The sequence below is a fragment of the Epinephelus fuscoguttatus genome, linkage group LG7 (genome assembly GCF_011397635.1).
Source record: "Epinephelus fuscoguttatus linkage group LG7, E.fuscoguttatus.final_Chr_v1".
In the NCBI taxonomy this organism is placed as follows: domain Eukaryota; kingdom Metazoa; phylum Chordata; class Actinopteri; order Perciformes; family Serranidae; genus Epinephelus; species Epinephelus fuscoguttatus.
Window position 1 is genome coordinate 29,375,106 of NC_064758.1, and position 18,936 is coordinate 29,394,041.

At 40.4% G+C, this 18,936-nt stretch overlaps 1 protein-coding gene across 1 annotated transcript in view; it reads right to left on the reverse strand.

Moving 5' to 3' along the window:
- Positions 1–4,267: 4,267 nt before the first annotated feature.
- The window catches only part of slc12a5b (solute carrier family 12 member 5b), a 54,799-nt gene continuing 40,130 nt past the window's right edge, over positions 4,268–18,936 (reverse strand). The window contains exons 5-26 of the mRNA XM_049582012.1: positions 17,003–17,057; positions 16,777–16,907; positions 16,156–16,403; positions 15,862–16,073; positions 15,612–15,779; positions 14,846–14,944; positions 13,813–13,870; positions 12,701–12,875; positions 11,050–11,168; positions 10,819–10,917; positions 10,438–10,557; positions 10,168–10,272; positions 9,909–10,077; positions 9,617–9,812; positions 9,150–9,319; positions 8,865–8,996; positions 8,549–8,656; positions 8,055–8,171; positions 7,594–7,796; positions 6,245–6,259; positions 6,023–6,156; positions 4,268–4,554 (exon numbers count right to left, since the gene is read on the reverse strand). Coding sequence (XP_049437969.1) covers positions 4,463–4,554; positions 6,023–6,156; positions 6,245–6,259; positions 7,594–7,796; positions 8,055–8,171; positions 8,549–8,656; positions 8,865–8,996; positions 9,150–9,319; positions 9,617–9,812; positions 9,909–10,077; positions 10,168–10,272; positions 10,438–10,557; positions 10,819–10,917; positions 11,050–11,168; positions 12,701–12,875; positions 13,813–13,870; positions 14,846–14,944; positions 15,612–15,779; positions 15,862–16,073; positions 16,156–16,403; positions 16,777–16,907; positions 17,003–17,057 — 2,925 coding nt within the window. The 3' untranslated portion in view covers positions 4,268–4,462. The remainder of the gene's footprint in view (positions 4,555–6,022; positions 6,157–6,244; positions 6,260–7,593; positions 7,797–8,054; positions 8,172–8,548; positions 8,657–8,864; positions 8,997–9,149; positions 9,320–9,616; positions 9,813–9,908; positions 10,078–10,167; positions 10,273–10,437; positions 10,558–10,818; positions 10,918–11,049; positions 11,169–12,700; positions 12,876–13,812; positions 13,871–14,845; positions 14,945–15,611; positions 15,780–15,861; positions 16,074–16,155; positions 16,404–16,776; positions 16,908–17,002; positions 17,058–18,936) is intronic.

The following is an 18,936-nucleotide window of genomic DNA, read 5'->3' on the forward strand; positions in this document are numbered from 1 at the left end:
TTTCGCCATCCAGTAGTTTGGAATATGCACTTGGAACATTACCGGGACAAAACAGGACCAACGTTGCATGGCAACAAATAAATGACTATGTTGGCCTGCAAGGTACGTGGCATGTTTTGTGAAATATTTAATTAAAAAGACATATGAATGGCTGAACAAGTCATAATGACAATCTGACTATATATGATGTATAAGCATATTTTAGCAGAGTAACATTACTCAGATTCACAATGTGTTAAAACTAGATAAACAAGTTCTTTAATCACACAAACTCACTTGACAACAGGCAACTGAACTGAAGAAAACAGTCTTACAGCTTAGCTAGCATACTGGAGCTGGTTTCGCAGGCACATCTGATATCATGGAGATTCCCATAGGAATGAATGGACCTCCAGTTGACTTGTCTCTGTACACATATGTAGGTAGAAATGAGGCCTTAATGCACCACTCACATCGTCTTCCTCCCTTGTCAAAAACAAGCCACCAAAAATGTGGTACTGTTTACTAATGGTGAAAGAGTCTATAAGCAGACACTGTAAGAATAAAATCACAGACACACGAACTGTCTCTGTTGTATTAAAATGATTTTAATTTATTGCATTTTGTGCCGACATATAAAATGGTTCCATTAAACCATTACTAGAACATTAAACAAAGTTTATCATTTTAAAAGACAATACAAACTGCCTATTTTACATCTACAAAACTTGTATTAACACACATTACACGTGTTATCTCTACGCCTAAAATCACACATTTATTTACAAACTTCCCATCTTCACTCTATCTTGTTGTTCTATCACAAACACACAGCATACAGGCATGTAGTCACAGCACACACACACTCTCTCTGTTTCTGGGTGAGGGAGTTTAAAAATATTGACTCTAAACATGCGCAGACAAGCGTCCAGTATATCAACCTGTAGAGCTACACCATCTTCTCATAAATCAGTAATAGAGTTGTTGTTGTTGCTATTGTTACGCACCCACACTTTGCAGAGTTGTTAGGGAAACACTGAGGGCTGCACAGACATTCACCAAAAAGAGGACGTATCAATATGTGTATGATGAGGTGAGGTTCTGTAAATGCTACAGCAGTAAAAACAGTACATATAGACAGTAAATCTGAAGGATATAAGAATACTTACAAGTCTTATGATTTCCTGGAAAAGATGCTGAATGCTTTTGTGCTACAACATGATACAGAATGTTCTAAGTAAAATACTTAGAGCACTAATAGGCCGAGGGGAAGAGGGGAATAAACTCAAACTACTGCGTGCATACATGTCGGACAAAAACCTTCCATATGAACTATAGCCTAATACTAAGTGTTTTGATTTCATACTGATATCATAAACTGTGCACGTTCTGAGGCAAGATAATGTACACTGGCCCGACTCTTACTGATCATATCCATATACTGTATAAAATGGTGATATCCAATGAAATATTTGCAGAATCAGTAGATTTTGTGAATAATACCTATGACAAAACAGCAAACGCATGAATGAAGTATGTCCAAAAATAACTACACCATACACAAACAGAAACTAGACATCCATTGTGTACACACTCTGGCACAGACACACAAAAAACAACCAAAAAAAACCAAACAAAAACAGCACTGAAATGTCCGAGAGGTACTCTGCAGGATCAGTCATCCTAAAACAGTTTAATATTAACCGCCTGAGATTCATCTAAAATTCTCTCATTATTCACATTTTAAAATGGCGTGCATTAGTTTAGCAGCAAAAAAAAACCCAAAACATTTTAAGTAGTTCAATATTTTGGGAAATACACTTATTTGCTTTCTTGTCAAGAGTTGTATGAGAAGTCTAAGGTGGAATTTATACATCTGCGTTGAATCAACGCTGTAGCTCTACAGACCTGTCTACTTTTGTGAGCTGAAATTTACAGTGTAAAATGCCATAGGCGTGTGCTAATAACGTTAGCATGTTATATTTGTTTGGAAAACGTCTTCAGTATAAGACAGTTGTTTTGTCGGTGAACTTTGTGAGGTGTAAAGGAGTCGAATTTCGTAACGTTACCTTTGTTAAATGTTGCTGCTGTCCCTGGTTTCATATGAGAAGAGGGAAAGTTCGCTGGTTGCTAGGCTAATTTATGCAATGTAAAATGCCATAGGCCTGTGCTAATAACGTTAGCATGTTGTATTTGTGGGGAAAATGTGTCCAGATAAAGAAAAGCGTTTGTCTGTGAATGCTGCGAGTTATAGTGAAGCTGATTTGTCTGTTTGTGTTTGATATTGTCTCTATTAATCCATGTTTGATGTGTGTTTAAGGTGTGTTTTGAGTTAACTAAACTTAACAGCACTTCACAGAAACTGCAGAGTGACACACCACCACACATGATAAATATGTAAGTATAAATGCTCACAACGGTGTAAGAGACGTGTGTAGGCTACAGCGTAGGGTCTGCCACACAAGTATAAACCCCGCTTAAGACTCACATCTGTAGCCTACAGTAAATATGAAGTTACAGCTAGTAGCCTTTTAGCTTAGCTTAGCTTAGCTTAGCATAAAGACTTGAAACAGGAGGAGACAGCTGGCCTAGCTGTGATCAAAGATAAAACAAATTGCCTACCAACAGCTTTAAAGCTCCCAAAATAGCAAGTTTTATGTTGTAAATTAAACTGAACAAAACATTTAGAAGTTAAAGCAACATTTTGTCATTTTACGGAGGTGAGTGTGTGCTGTTGCTGGGCAACAGGCTGAGACTCCAGGAAGTTACTGCTCTCACTCATGAGATACTTTGGCTCACAAACTCCACGTAAAGGGCTAACTGCCACTTTTACACCTTTTTTTTTTTATGGATTGAACAAATGAGATATAACATTAATTACTGAGCTTCAGAGGTGCTGGTAGGCAGATTTTGTTGCCTGTGGACAGAGGTATTATGCTAAGCTAAGCTAAACATCTCCTGGCTGCTGCTGAGAGTGCTATCTCTCTATCAGCAAGAAATCAAGTGAGCAAACTACTCCTTAAATACTGTGCTCTTACATACATAAAATATAGAATATATAATTTGTTCTTAATAAATTGTATTTCTAAACCTTTTTCTGAACCACACCATTAAAAAATAAATTCTCTGAGATAAGATTTATTATATAATGTTGACGTGTATTTATGAACATTTTACATTGACTTAATGTTGTAAAATTTCTTTTTGCAAACATATAATAACTACATACGTTCACTTTCACCTTGAAGCTTTACACGATATTTAATAAAAGTTTGGAGAGATGCCTGGTCTTAAATCTGTTGATTTTTTTTACATTTAAATTCCACCTAAAATATTACATTTAAATAATATATTGGCACATTTTGTTGATAAGTAATCAGGAAGGACCGTTTATTTATTAAAGAGTTGTGAGGAGGATTCCTATGAACCTAATTTTTTGGATAAAGATAAAATGAAGGTTTCATATTCCCATTGAATCATGTACCAAAATCTACTTGATCGTTTATATGTTAGTATCGTAAAATGAAAACAACAGAGGGATAAAAACTCAGTGCACCCTGATCAACCAGCATGACATCTATCACAGGAGACACCAGAGATAATACATATCAGACAATTAGTGAATGTGCAGTATTTAAAGCGGCTGTCACTGAACTCAGAGGCTTTGTATTACTGCATGTCACTGAGTCAATTCAGTATATATGATCCCTTTCCAACAGTGAGGATAATGAAGTCAAACAATCAGGTTTGGGATCACAATAATCTGGATCAAATCATTTTCTTTTCATTTTAATTTCTGCTGTAAGCAATGAGACAACATGGACAATCAAGTGTTTAACAGCATTTTCACAACTGACTAAAGTGAGTGCAAACTAGAGGTCAGTATATTTCATCCAGCTGGTCTGTTTTGAGAATTAATTAATATAAATATATCGCATGAACATAGAAAGGTCCTCAACCAATGTTCTTTCCTCTATCAATAAATACCATTACCACTTATATAAATACTCGTGTGCTTCCAACCATACAACGAAAGACAAAAACAGACCAGGACAAAGACAGACATGATTAGATGAATAAATAAATAAATAATATTAATAAATAAATAAATAACAGAAAGTAAGAAAAAAACGATAAAGAAAAACATTCCTCTTTTACAAACAACCAGGAACAAAAGCAAAGGGAAATAAAGTTGACTTAACGTATCAGAAAAGGGAAATAAAACCTTCCATTTTCTGAGATCAAGTGAAGCTTTCACAGTCGTTTGTTTTGCAATAAACTGTCGGAAGTAACCATAAAAGGGATCTGCTGATATCAGCAGACGAGTCGAGAACAGAGACGTGACTGTTGCATAACTCTGCAGGTGGACTAACGGTCAAAAGGTTAAATGAGTTAATGGCATGTGAGGATTTTCCTGGAACAATACAGAAGGGGGAAAGAGGGCAGAGTCTGTGTAGGTGCCGTTAAAAGACCTTAAAGCCCTTCAAGAGTAGATGGTGATGACCTCACGTCCACCGCCACGCACCAGCAGGACCCGATTGAGGCCTTCAGTGAGCACCTCCAGGAACTCCATGTCTGAGAGACAATAACAGTGAAGGAATGTCGTTTTCTTAAATCACATAACGGTGTTAGCCAGTGATTTCAATCATTTATTCATCACTTTATTTATTTTGAAGGTATACTTTGGAGATTAAGATTTTATATTCAAAATCTTAAACCATTAGGTCCAAGCCTGTTTGGCTTGTGGAGCGCCTACAAAAAAGGTGTGTCTATTTCTGGTCCCCTGTCACATGTTTTAGTCGTCTATGAGAGAGTGATTTCCCCTCTGAACTCAGTGTTTCGTATAAATAACTGCTCGAGGCCCAAAGACTTATGTCCAAAAACCTAAAACAAATGTTTGCAACAGAACTGTTTTCTTTTTTCCTGTCCCATTAATCATCTTGTGATCCCTCAGGTTTATTTTGTGACCTTTAGAAGGGCGGCCCAAAAATATTAGACTGAAATATCTGTACATAAAGTATTTAAAGGTCTAGTGTGGAGGATTTAGTGACATCTAGTAGTGAAGTTGTCCCATGTGACAAGGGTGCTCGAGAACTACAGAAACTGATGCAAAAAGGGGCCTATCTAAAGCCAGTGTTTGATTTATTCATTCTGAGTTATAGTAGAAACAACATGGTGAACTCTATGGGAGAGGACCCGCTCTCGGACATATGATGATATATGTGGCTCATTCAAAGATGGCAAAAACATAATACTTATTTTCAGGTGATTATAAACGAATAAAATCATAATAATGAATATTATATGACACTATATCCAAAAGATTTCACTAAATCCTACACACTGGACCTTTAAAACTAGCCCCACTAGACTAGCTACAACAGGAACCATCTTCTTGCACATTATTATATAATATACAGTATTTATATATATATAATAATATAGCATATATCAGTTACAGGGGCCTTTTGTCTTTGAAAGTTTTAGCTGGCAAATCACACAAAAAGAGTTGCACCTAGTGCCTGACCTCATTTTTTTCCAGGCAGTTAAAGACACGGCATGTTTACGGCCCATAATTTACAGGGCTGGTACCTGCAATTATTCCACAGGCTAGTTAATAAAGCCTGTCAGACAGGAAATCCAAAGTGTGGGATCATTTTGAGAAGGTGAAGGACGAACCTAAGGTGATATGTAAACTCATCTTCATTGGTCAACTACAAATTCTTAGTCGGAGGCAGCCCTAATACTGTTGTTAAAATAGCATTACATTTGGCGAAGAGTGCATTAGAACTTGTTTAGGACTTGGGACTTAACTGTTGTGACTTTGGACTTGACTTTGTAATATATGATGAACTACAGAATTTCTGTTCTTATTGTTGCAGTTTTTCTTTGCTTTTATCACCTGAACCTGTCTTGCACATGTAGTATCAGCACTTTCTGCACAATTACTTTCCCCTTGTGGGACAGTCAGGATCTGAACTGAACTGAGCAAAGTACACAAAGATAGTAGAATACAGTATGTCATGTTTATGATGTAGGATACAGTTCTCATTGCCCACGCGGTTCTTGGGCGGTCCAGGCATGTTGAGCAGAACAAGTTTTGCTTCCTTGGACTTCTTTGTGATGACCTCATTGAGCCGCATGGCTGTGTGCATGCGCCTCACGTCGACCTGGCTCCTGATGCAGGAAACAAAAAGGCCACATTAGGTTTACAAATCACTCTATCAGCTGACAGTGTGCCTCCCTACAAAGTGAAAATACTTACAAGTTCTCCCATTCCCTACAGCAGCATGTTAGGAAGGAAATAATTACGGAGAATTACAACAGGACATTTCTGTGTGTGTGTGAAGTTGTGTAAGTTCAAAGTTTTATTTGTCACATCTGCAGGAAAAAAACTGATCTCTTCAAACCCCAGAACATGGATCAGTATACTCAAATATTTACCATTGACCAATGTGTACAGAGCCAATTTTTTTTTTTTTTTGTAGGATAGTGAAGGCATGACCCACCATACCCATACCCTCCCTCTGACTGGCTAGGACTGGTTACCTTTGTTGGTTGGATTGGTTAGGTTTAGGCACGAGGAGCGAGATTGGTTAGGTTTAGGGTAAGAATGTTGGGATAAACCAGTCAGAGTAATGCAGAATTTATACTTTTGCGTTGAATCAACGCTATAGTGTAGGCTCCGTGCACCTCCCCAGAAATGTAACTATACGTCGCGGCAACACAGACCTCCTGTCTATTTTTGTAAGCTGAAAACATTTCCCTCAGTGGAAACGAAGCTTTTATTTACTTTTATTTCACAGAAAGAATAAGAAACAATAAATTGTGAAGACAATAAAGCCTCCACAAAAATTACATTTTAAGTCGTGTGTGTGATTTATCCTGGCTTCATATGAGCAGAGGAAATCTTTGCTCATCGCTAGGCTAATTTATATAATGTAAAATGCCATAGGCTTGTGCTAATAACGTTAACATGTTGTATTTTTTTTGAAAGTATAAGACAGTTGTTTTGTCGGTGAACCTTGTGAGCTGTAATGGAGCCAAATTATGTACTGTTACCTTTGTTAAATGTTGCTGTTGTCCATGGCCTCATATGAGGAGAGGAAAAGATTGCTAGCTGCTAGGCTAATTTATACAATGTAAAATACCATAGGCTTCAGCTAAAAACATTAGCATGTTGTATTTGTGGGGAAAATGTGTCCAGATAAAGACAAGTGTGTGTCTGTGAATGCTGTGAGTTATAGTGAAGCTGATTTGTGTACTTGTGTTTGAAAATGTCTCTATTAAGCCATGTTTAATGTGTGTTTTGAATCAACGAAACTTTACAGCACTTCACAGAAACCTCTGCGCACCAACTAGTGTTTTAAAGGCGTAACTGCAGAGTGACACAGACACTTCACTGCACAAGTAGAAATGCTCACAACGGCGTAGGCAACGTGCGTAGGCTGTGGGGTAGGGTCTGCCGCACGAGTATATCCCGCTTAATGCAGACTAGGGTGGGCCATTCCCCTCATCATTCTAAAAAAAAATAAACTGGTGCCCCCGTGTGCATGTCATGTGTCAAATCTGCTTCCTGTGCTGGAAGCTGAGTAAAACTGGCAGGTCACTCACGGCTTCATGTTGAAGACGTCTTTGCCCGGCTCTGGTGTTGCTACTGAAAGGGTCTTCGCCTTGTCTGCACCCTTGTTGTCCGTCCGGGTCGCAGCACCCCCTGCAGGTGCAGTTGGAGACGTGGGGCTTGTTGGGCTGGTTGGCGTGGAGGCGTTCTTACTGTGGATCAGCTGTACCTGTTTTGGGTTGGAGACAGCACCAGACTGAGAGACAGACACCGCGACGTGACAGTGAAGGAGAGAAAGGAGACACCTGTCAGTGTCTGTGAAACTCTGGAAGCCAGTGGGAAATCAGTGGGCAGTGAGTGAAAAGAATAAAACATTGTTGATCAAACATTACAGCACAAAAAGAAGATTCTTCCCGAGCTGGAACAGAGAGAGACAGTAGGGGTGAACAGAACAAAGACAGAGTCACTACAGATAAACAAGTTATTCCTGCTAAAAGGGCCGTGGCAGCATTACCTCATCTTCAGGTTGTTCTGCTACGCTGGCTCCTTCATCAACGCTGTGCTGAGAGTGCAAGCCAGGTGGGTTTTTACGCCGAATGGACCCGCGGGATGAATCCGTAATACTCTGGATCTATAGTTATAAAAAAGTGAGGAAATAAATTAGAATCAATTTGTAATTTCCCTCCAGAACTCACTCTCTCTTCCCTCAGATCAGTGAAAACAAGTCCAGACAACAACAGCTTATTAAATACCAATTCCCTGCCCCAGAGCTGATATTTGAAGCACACAGAGTGATAATGAAAATGCCAACATTAATGTCGTGTTCTTCAGGGGCCAACACTGACTAAAATTCAGGTTTATCCACTCTGTTTAAATTGTTTAAAATAATACAAGTCTTGTGTTTCTGTCAAATTTGACAGAAACACAAATGAAACAAAACAAAAAAACCCAACAAAGTTCCCCTTACGATTTCTCCAGTTATGTGTAGTAGACACTTTGATGGTTTACCTCTCTCTCCATCTCATTCTTGGTCAGATGCATCTGTTTGAGGATCTGGGATCGTTGCTCCATTATCAGTGTCTTCTCATAGGTGTAGGCTGAGATGTCACCATCATGCTTTAAAGTAAAAAAACACATTATTCATTTATTATACAAGTACAATACTGAAAAAGAAGTTGAGTTATAAAAGAAAGATTAGAGTAAAAAAAACAACACTCTGGGTTCATCTCAGAACACACAGCTGCTTTATGAGTTCTGAAACATAAATCGGCTCCTGGCAGAGATTGTTTGTGAACTCAGATTAAGTGTCAGACAAGTCTCTCACCATCTCCACCACCTCCACGGCAGCGTCGATGCGCAGGTGATAGAGGAAGGTGATGAGGTCTTTCTTCATCTGGATACTATTGTCATCCATCTGAGCTACAGTGAAAATACGCATCTTGCACTTCCTCCACACCTGCGGGACAAAACAGGAACATTCACAGGTGATGAAACGTCATCAGTGTTATTTTTAACCCTCTTCACTTGTGCTCATTAATTAGTTCAGTTATCAGAGTCATATTAAAACTTCTCAGATGTGAAGAATAATTCATGGTGTCATGTTTCTCACCTTATGTTGCCGCAACAGGAAGGGCAGGAGCATCAACATGCCTCCGTCATGGACAATCCACCACACGTCTATGTGGCCTTCAGTGAAGCGCTCTCCATTAGACGGGTAGCTGGAAATATTTTTAGGAACCAACAAGGCCATGCTGGCTACAGTCGTCTCTCTAACCACCTCTGCAGAGGGACGGAATGGATTTGATATAAAATATAATGAAGGGTCTGAGAAAGGGTTGCCCCCCTATTGTTTGCTTAAGTCAGCCCGTTAGACAGGAAGGGGCGATGCTTAGTAAGACAAACATTTTTCTGGTGATGATGTTAATTACATATAAATAAAAACATCCATAAGGTCTAGAGCCTAAAATCATACTAGATTATTGAGGCGAATACTGATGTCAACATTTAAAAGTTAAGAAATCGATAAAGATGTATCAGTTAAGACATCTATTATTTTATCAGTGACTTCAGACTTACCAATAAAGTTCCTAAATTGCTGGTGGTACTCTGGCTGTTTCCAGTTTCGGGGCCAGCTGACCATCACAGTGTTGTGTTTCAGACCTCCCAGTCCTCCAACCTGGATCAGGTGGGACGTCCCATCTCTCAGATTGGAGGAGATGACCACTTGAGAGAAGCCCTTCACCTTCTCTGTCTCCATTAACTTACGCAGAGACTACAAATACACAGAGAGAGGAACACGGCTGTTGGATGTGGTTCATCCACTGAGTTTATATCACAAGTCAAAGTGAATGTGTTAAAGAGGACAGACCTGATCTGCCCGCTGCGCCTCAGTGTAGTTGTCGAGGAAGGTTCCTTGAACTGAGGTGCCGACGATGGTCAGACCCTTCCCTGCTTTCAGCTGATTGGTCAGAGAGAGCAGACGAGGCTGCTCTACGTTCTGCTCGGCATCCACGCTCACCAGAACCAGAATCTGAGGCCTGACAAAAAACAAAGCACCAAGTCACTGACTCATCTCATTAAGATTAAGACACTGTCACAGTTTAAGAGTTGAAGATGTGTGGACTGACCTCCAGTTCTTGGTGTGTGGCGGTCCTTCCTCCAGCCTCATGAGGGCGAAGCGCGCAGCACTGAGAGAGATACCACGTATCCCATCACCCCACTCCTTCTCCGCTCTGTGACACAGCACATTAATGGGTTGGCACAGGATTTATAAGTATATGCTCAATAGAATGTATGGTAAATAAAAACAAGCTCAATCCAGCACTGTCGTTAACCTACAACAGTAACCACTGGCAGAGTAACTGGATGTACTGCATGATGTCATGATGATTACTTACCCACAGAACTCAATGTATTTGTATATGCAGGTGGCGATGCCCATGGCGACGATGGCGTAATACCAGGAACAGATGAACATGAGCGACAGGCACAGGCTCATACCCAGAAAAGACAGAGCCCTGCAGGAGACAGGACATCATGTGTTTGGTCTGAGAATTTCTGCCAGCTTCACACAACTGGCTGGAGCACAGCAATGACCGCAGCTTGTAAATTAATTTGTAATTAGTCTGTTGCTGCTGTGGATTCACAGGCTTTAGCTTTCCATGGTAGTTCAGGTGCACACAACGCTGGTTATTATCATCATCTCACAGGTGCAGAATTTGGGTCAAATTCAGAAATTGCAGCACGGGATATGCATGTTACATTTAACACCGACTCACCAGTGGTAGAACTTAAAGCGCGGCCTCCAGTTTGGTGTCCTCAGCAAAGTCTGCAGGGCACAGGCAAGATTGACAAACATGTAGCACATCAAGAAAAACCTGAGGAGAGAAAGAGAGAAGAGAGGAAGAGAAATACAGAATAAAAAGTTAGACCGACAGGATTGTAGTAACTACATTAGGCCTGCACAGCAATGGCCGTTAAGTGTGTGTGTGAGGTCACAATGTACTCACATGGAGAGGATTGGTGCGACTGCATCCAGGGAGGCAATAATGATGCCAATCTCACAGATGCTAGCTGTGAGCAGAAGGGCCCAGGTGGGCTCCCCGTTGGCTTTGCCATGCCCAAACACCTGCAGCAACATACAAGAAGGCAGATTAGGGCTGGGCAACATGAAGATATTATTTCGTTATCGAGACATGAGGCTATATATCATCTTCAGTTTTGGATATTGTTATACTGTGATATGGCATAAATGATGTTTGCCCACTCATTTTAAAGCCTGCATTACAGTAAAATGATGTAAATTTATCAACGAACCAGACTTTTCTGTTTGTTTTAACGCTTGTCTTAACCCACTTAGTTGTTATATCCACATTATTGATGATTATTAATCAAAAATCTCATTGTGTTACTGGAAAAAAAGTGAAAAGGTCAATAGCTGACCCTTGAATGGGATCAAGCACAACAATTTACTTACTGACTTGTATCACTGACAAAACAAGTTATATGTTTACATGATAAATAAATGTATTTTTATCACTAAAACATATCTCAGTGCCATCTGATACTCCCACCCCCCTGCAGGTAATGTGAAATGGTGGGTCCATCAACAGCAGGGATCATACGCCGATGCCCAGAGCTCACAAGTGCCACCATTTTTGTGCAGAATAAGTACAACAAAGTTCATTCAACCATTTTCCCGAGATAAGAGCTCATAAAAATCCAAGGTCCATCATCTCCATGGTCGTATTTACAAAGATCTGAAGCTGCCCGTTCCATTGATAATATATTCATAAGGTCTTTTAACCAGTGATCTATATTAAAACTATTTGATTTGTGTGATTTCCAATTCATCATAATGATACCCTTAACTGACATAAAAGCTGGAGCAATAGTGCCATGTGTAAGCTTCGACTTCGGGCCAAATAACACTCCAAAGTATTCAGTATTTGTGCACACTGGGGTCCCTGAACAATCCTGAAATTACTTAAATTTGGTATAACTGTAAAACTGAGAGTTGACAGCCATACACTCTTTACACTGTTTAAGTTCTGCACACAAGATGACCAATATTTGATTGAAGTAGCCTCGAGATTAAATGAATAAATGAAGAAAAAAATGATTTGTTCACTCATGAATTGATCTTATGATTTAATACCTTGCAGTAATGTCTTCTGTGTTAGATTTTACTGCTCTCTAATCATTCATTGGAGGGCATTTTTTCAGCCCAGGAAACATATGCAATGTGATGACCTCTGCTTTTCAAAATGAGGTCTTAACATACAGTTGATATGGAACACGTGGAAATATGATAAATTGGATTATATTCAAAGGACGTATGAAACAAATAAAAACATCATAATATTACACTAAATTGTTACGAGAATTTTTTTTTTTATCTTTGCAAATATTTCCTAATGGCTGGCCTGCACACAATGAGTAAATTCAATTACATTTCATTGCAGCTTCTTGGATAATAAGTGCTTTACAAATATATTATGAGATTTTTATAATGGAATAAAGTGTTTCATGTTTATTTCTGCAGCCTCAAGCGACAGAAAATACACAGGCCTCCACAAAAGTTCTCGCCCTCTGAGAAGTTTGAAAAACTTTTTCTGCTTTCATGATAGAGAGGTATTTTAATACTACGTGTGTGCTCACTCTCAGAAATGGGATGATGCCGTCTCGGGAGATGGCCTGTAAGAGACGTGGAGCTCCCGTCAGACTCTGGAGTCCCGCTCCGCAAGTGGAAAAGAAGGAGCCGAACACAATGACCCACGGAGATGGCCACGCCAGAGTCCCAATCACAAGGTTACCGTTGACCCCTTCACCAAACCTGAGGACAGAGGCGAAGACAAAACATTCAGAAGCTGTGATAACACATATTTACTCTTTCACCATTTATTCAAATAAACTAATACCTACGTAATGTTTTTAAACTGATATAAAATATATGATATATAAGCCACATTCACTTTAGTTATTGTAGCTATGGCATGTCAAGCTTCCATTGGCACACAGTTAATGATATGCAGTTTACAGAAGGAAGGGTGGATAAACCATTTGAAATTAGTTGGCTAACTTTGTAATTTTTTGGAACAATGGGTCTTTTATTCCAGATAGAGTCACACAAAAGCAGACCTCTCATTTCCTGCTGGCGATAGTGAATTTGGGTGCTTGCACAGCAGACATTTTGTGTACCAAAAGCACAGGTGAAACTGGGAACATTAATGATGGCTCAGTTCCATTAAATGTCGTAGTAAGCTTTTCTAATGAGCCTGCATGCACAATGCCAGGACCTCCTCTAAGTGGAATGCAGCCATCATTAATGTTAATTAAATACACCTGTGTTGTTCCGCTAATGTCAAGACAAAATGGCTGCCGTGAAAAAGGTCTGTTTTTTTTTTAGCATTTAACGTTAGCTAAATATGAGCCATAGCTAGCAAGCTAACCTTAAGCTAACATTAGCTTCAGGCGTTGATTGAAAACAGGCTGGTTTTGTGGATTTGGAGCTAAATGTTGTGCCTGGGGCACGTCATGTGTTAATGATACTCGTTACCTGGAGAGGTTGGAAAAAGATATACGTCTCTTCCCTGTTCCAAAACCAAAATCAAACCCTGAAAAGTGTAGGGTTAGCTAGCTAGCTACTGAAGATATAGCCTACTGAATGTATGCACATGCTGCTTTTGCTTATTAATGATTATAACAGTGAAAAAAAGACCGACCCTGCTGTACAGGAACCAGTGAAATTGACACCAGTCATCCTTACTTACTTGTCCCTCAGGACTACTCCTTCTATACAGGCACCAAACAGCACCACACACGACATGTCTGGGGAAAAGCTGTTAAGAAATGTCTTGTTGGAAAAGTTTGATCCAAATATAGGCTTTGCAACCAATATCTAAAAGTCATCATTAGCACTTTCAGATCCCCACAGTTTCTGTAGGGTGACCTATTTTGATTTCCAAAAAAGAGGACGCTCACCCTGACCACGAGATAGCCTACTTAAATGATACTCGCAGTTTACTCAAAGATGCCTTTTAATTTTAATATATTTAAAGTTTATACGTATGGATAGAAAATTCAGTTATGTTACAAAATAATATCTCTCAAAGACAGAAATTTAGATAGGCTTCTCAGAGGTTACTCAACTTGCTTTTATTATGCCTAAAATAATAATCTTTTTACAAGTTTCAATTGTACAAAAATAAATATAAATGTAAAATAAATGTAAAATCTCTGGAATGAAATAATGATAGAAATAATGTCTCTTCTGTATTAGAAAAATCAGCTTGTAAATTAATATCTATCTTTTCAAGTCTTACTGGACAAATAAATAAATAAATAATATGAAATAATGTTCTAAATAATACCTCTTCTGTATTAGAAAATCCAACTTTGAGCTCCCCGGCACCTTTATTAGACACAGAATCATATGTGCCAGCTTTGCATACGGTGCACTCAGCCTCCCATATATCCCGACCGAGTCGGGACGGTAAGTTGGGAATTTTTTCTGCAGTTCATCTGTGAAGCTGCACTTGCACTTTTGCATCTTGGAAGCTTAGAATAATGCTGTGTCGCCGGTGTCTGCTGCTTTCTCGTTGTGAGTGCTGGAGATCCGCCGATAAGGCAGCCTCTCAGGGATTACGCACACACACACACAAGGAAAACCGGACATTATCATCAATTTATAAACACCCCCCAGACGCCCCGGACAGGACGTGAAAAGTGGACATGTCCGGGCAAAAGAGGACATTTGGCCAGCCTAGTTTCTGTTGAATCGACCTTAGCCTCAGTGAAGGATACACACAGTAGATGTGGTGGTGATGGCTGCAATTGTGCCAATGGGGATTGACTTCTGTGCGTCACGCAGGTCTCCAGAGCGGTTGGAGCCCGCCATGATACCTGTAAGTGGAGCACAATGAAATAATTAGGAGTGTTGTGCTTTCATACCTGCTCGGGGATTTACTTATTTCTTTAGGCCTATGTACACTGGAATAAAATCACCTGTCAGTACGTTTACATGTGCAGTTAAGTCGAGCTAGGGTTACAGCTCGACTAGGCCATTTAATGGACTATTGTCCTTGTCCCTGTACACAACCACAGGAGGGAAATCGATTTATGTATAGTCCGACTCCGCTATGATAGGTGGCAATATGCCCCCTTTTGGCTTGTTAGTCTTGGACCTGTTTCTAGTTGACATATTACATCACAGACCAAACAATCGACAAACAAGTTAGCTACAGTTAGTGAGCGGCAAACTGCAACCATGGTGGATATCTTATAGCTCTGTACATGTTGTTGTCCAAAAATGCACAGCTCTGGACATAGATTTCGCCATGTTGTTACCAGCTGCATAACTTTAATCAGACTAACATGTTAACATGTATTTTAAAAGTCTGGTTTTAGTTGGACTAACACAATAAATTGATCTTCTCTCATTACTATCACTGTCACATTACATGCAGTCATTTGATCTGTTGTATAAAAATATAGATTAGGGCAGCTTTGAAGATCGTTTTAATAAGCATAATATCCTCTCTTCCCTCCAGACTTCTCTTCTGCTGCTCACCTGTGACAGATGGGAAGTATATTCCAACCAGCAGCGTGAAGAAGCTTGTGATGTCAGCCAGGACGTAGCGGTTGGAGTTGGATGTGGGAGTGTCTGGATCTGCGTCTGATGCGATCCCACGCTTCTCCAGGAACATCCCCTTCTCCAGGTAGTTACCAAACAGGTTCTCTAGAAGACAGAGGAACATTTATGTGAAGCATGTGATCAATCCTGATGACTGACAGAAGGTATTATATAAGGCATCTCTTACCTGCCAGGATGCCACTAGTGACCCCTGGGATACCCTGTATCTCTGTGACGTTGTTGTTTGTAAAGTATTCGTCACACGTGGCATTGAGGTTGTCAGAATCACAGAAGGACCTCCACAGTTTGGTGGTGACGGTTTCATTGTCTATTTCGATGACCTTTGCACAGACGTCATACGACCTAGAAAACAACGTTCGGTTTCCCAGGAGGCAGACGCTGTAAAGAAAGCCAACACATCGTCGTCACACACTTGGATCATCACCAGAGACTCTGACCAGTGAATCAAAGAGTCACTTACGGGAACACAGGGGGCTCGATGGCGGTCTTGATGACTCCGGCATAAACAGCCACAATGGAGAGGATGACACAGGCCAGAAAGACCAGCGCCAGCTTGTTGACATATTTGACCCCCACGAACACCACCAGAGCCATGAAGCTCAGCACGAGGGTGCCGTACACCCGCATGTTGTTGAGGAGAGCTGCCTCTGCCTCAGGCCCCTCCAGACCCTCGATCTTAAAGATGGCTGCCTGGGGAACAATATAAATCTGAAAGAATGGAAAGATGGAGGGAGGCAGAGGAAGCAGAGAGAGGTGAACACGGTAAGGTGTAGTGGAGTATGGTGAAGAAAGGTAATGCAACAGTCGGCCGGTTAAGTGTTTTCAGGCCTTTAGAAACTACATTGACTGAAGGTTGGAGAGGGAGAAAAAGAATAAACGATAACATCTGGTGTGACATCTTCTAAATCAAACCAGTGAGCCACCAGTCTGCACAATACTAGCATTAAGCGATTAGTTCTGCGTGTGCTTCTCCTGTCATGGCATGTTAAAATGTGTGAGGTGATAAAGGACTCTATATAAGGCTGTAAAGACGATATATAAAACAACAGACATGAGTTATCTGATCATTGAGGAAACTTACCAGCAGGATCTCAATACAGCCCAGAATGTACATGGCGCCTGCAAAAGTGGTGCCTAAGTAGAAGCAGATCCCCACAGCTCCACCAAACTCGGGCCCCAGAGAGCGAGAGATCATGTAATATGAGCCTCCAGCTGTGAGACACAAACAAACAGAAGAGTCAGAGGCATGCTCCTGTCACAAACACACACAAACAAACACTAATACATCCCCTTGGATATCCTCTCACCTGGCACGACTCCGTTTGTTGCGATGGCACTCATGGAGATGGCTGTGAGCATTGTCTGAGAAAAAAAGAACCACAGCAACAGAGGAGGGTTACTGGTCTGTGAGAGGCAGCAGGTGGGCACCTCAACTTTAATATGGCCAACAGCAAGGCCATTAATGAACTGAGGGAGTGAGCAGAGGAAACATCCAGCAGCATGAGAGTCTGACTCATCTGGTCATGTTGAATTGTTGATGACTACATGGCTGGTTAGGCACAATACTGTCACTTCAGTCATACTCTCTGCTGCAGCCAAGAGGCAGAGGGGAACTGATAACATTTACTAAATACAAATACTCTTGTAAAGTACACAAGTAAGGTACCTGTACACTCATTAGAAAATTTCATTCAACAGATGATTTCATATAACCAGTTTTCACATTTCTACGTTGTAGTCTGTTCATATAGACTAACGTTTTGTATTTTAGAGTGCAGGATTTAGTGGCATCTAGCAGTGAGGTTGCAGAACTCAAACCTCTCTCATGTACCATGCATGTAGGAGACCTACAGTGACCAGCGTAAAAATGCAAATGGCCCTATCTAGAGCCAGCATTTGGTTTGCTCCCTCTGGGCTGCTGTACAAACAACATGGTGGACTCTGTGAAAGAGGACCTGAGCTATATGTCAACACATGATATATGTATACATATACATATTGATATATGATGAGGTCAGGTCTCACTTGACGTTTGGTCATGGACCTTCCACGTCCATATGAGACGTGGAATGTACCCTGGGTGCGTTGGTTGTTGACGTTCTGGGACGCCGTGTCAAGTTCTGCCTGTTACATGCATTGTCTTCTTTCAAAATATACTTCTGTTTTCACAGGAAATTAAACGTTTACATACAGTCTCTTTCAAAATGAAAGCATTATGTCGATACAACAGGAACTGACGTTTTTTCCTTCAACAACTAATGCGCATGGTTTAGTTTAGGAAAAAAGAACAGGGTATGGCTTTAGAATCTTACAGGACACGAACACTGTTCTCCAAAGTTGGTGTTTGTTTGACCCATTCAGCACAACTCCCACTCGCCCTACTCAGACTTACCCCGCCTTAACTTTTGTTCTTGTGCCGCCACGTTTCCCCCTGATGCCGCCGAGCGCTGTTAAACTATAATGGTGACCAGTCGCATATCATGCCAGTGTTAAAGAACAGCTTTTTCATCAGTGTCTGATGTCTCATGTCACTGCCCAAGCGCCGGATTTTGACAACTTTGGAGTGCGACTGGGTCGTATATGTAGATATAAACGGTTCATTCTAAGGTAGCACAAACACAACAATTCTTATCATGAGGTGATTGTAAATTACTGAAAACATTGTGAATACTTAATACCTTATCTATTGGAAGATGCTGTTAAATCCTGCACATTGTACCTTTAGTGGGAGACACTACGGGGTCATGGGATAAAACTTTTAACTAACAGATATCACCGTGAAATTCCCCAGTTGAATAACTGGACCATCACATCATGAGAACCCACGACCACTCATATTCATATCTCTTGAACTTTTGTAAACTCTAAATGGCCACTTTGGTCTGTTACTGTGTCAATCACCTCTTGTATCACCTGAAAATCTAATGTAGGACTGTTTTTTTGTTTCCACACTTGTGCTAATGTTTGTGCTGCAGTGTCAGACAAATGTTTGTAAATGCTGGTGTACCCACTTGTCCTGCTTTAATACAAAATCGTATATATATATTAATATATGGGCAGCCTGTCTGTCTCAGAAAATAGTATCATCCAAGCTTTGGCCAAACCTGAGCTGAGCTCAGTCAGGTTTTCATGGAGAATGTGGGGCCACTGGCTCTCCAGCTTGTTTGTGGGTGCAGTTAATTGAATTTTGTCTTTTTTATATGAACCTGCATAATGTAGAGTTAGGTATTTCTTGTCTTTT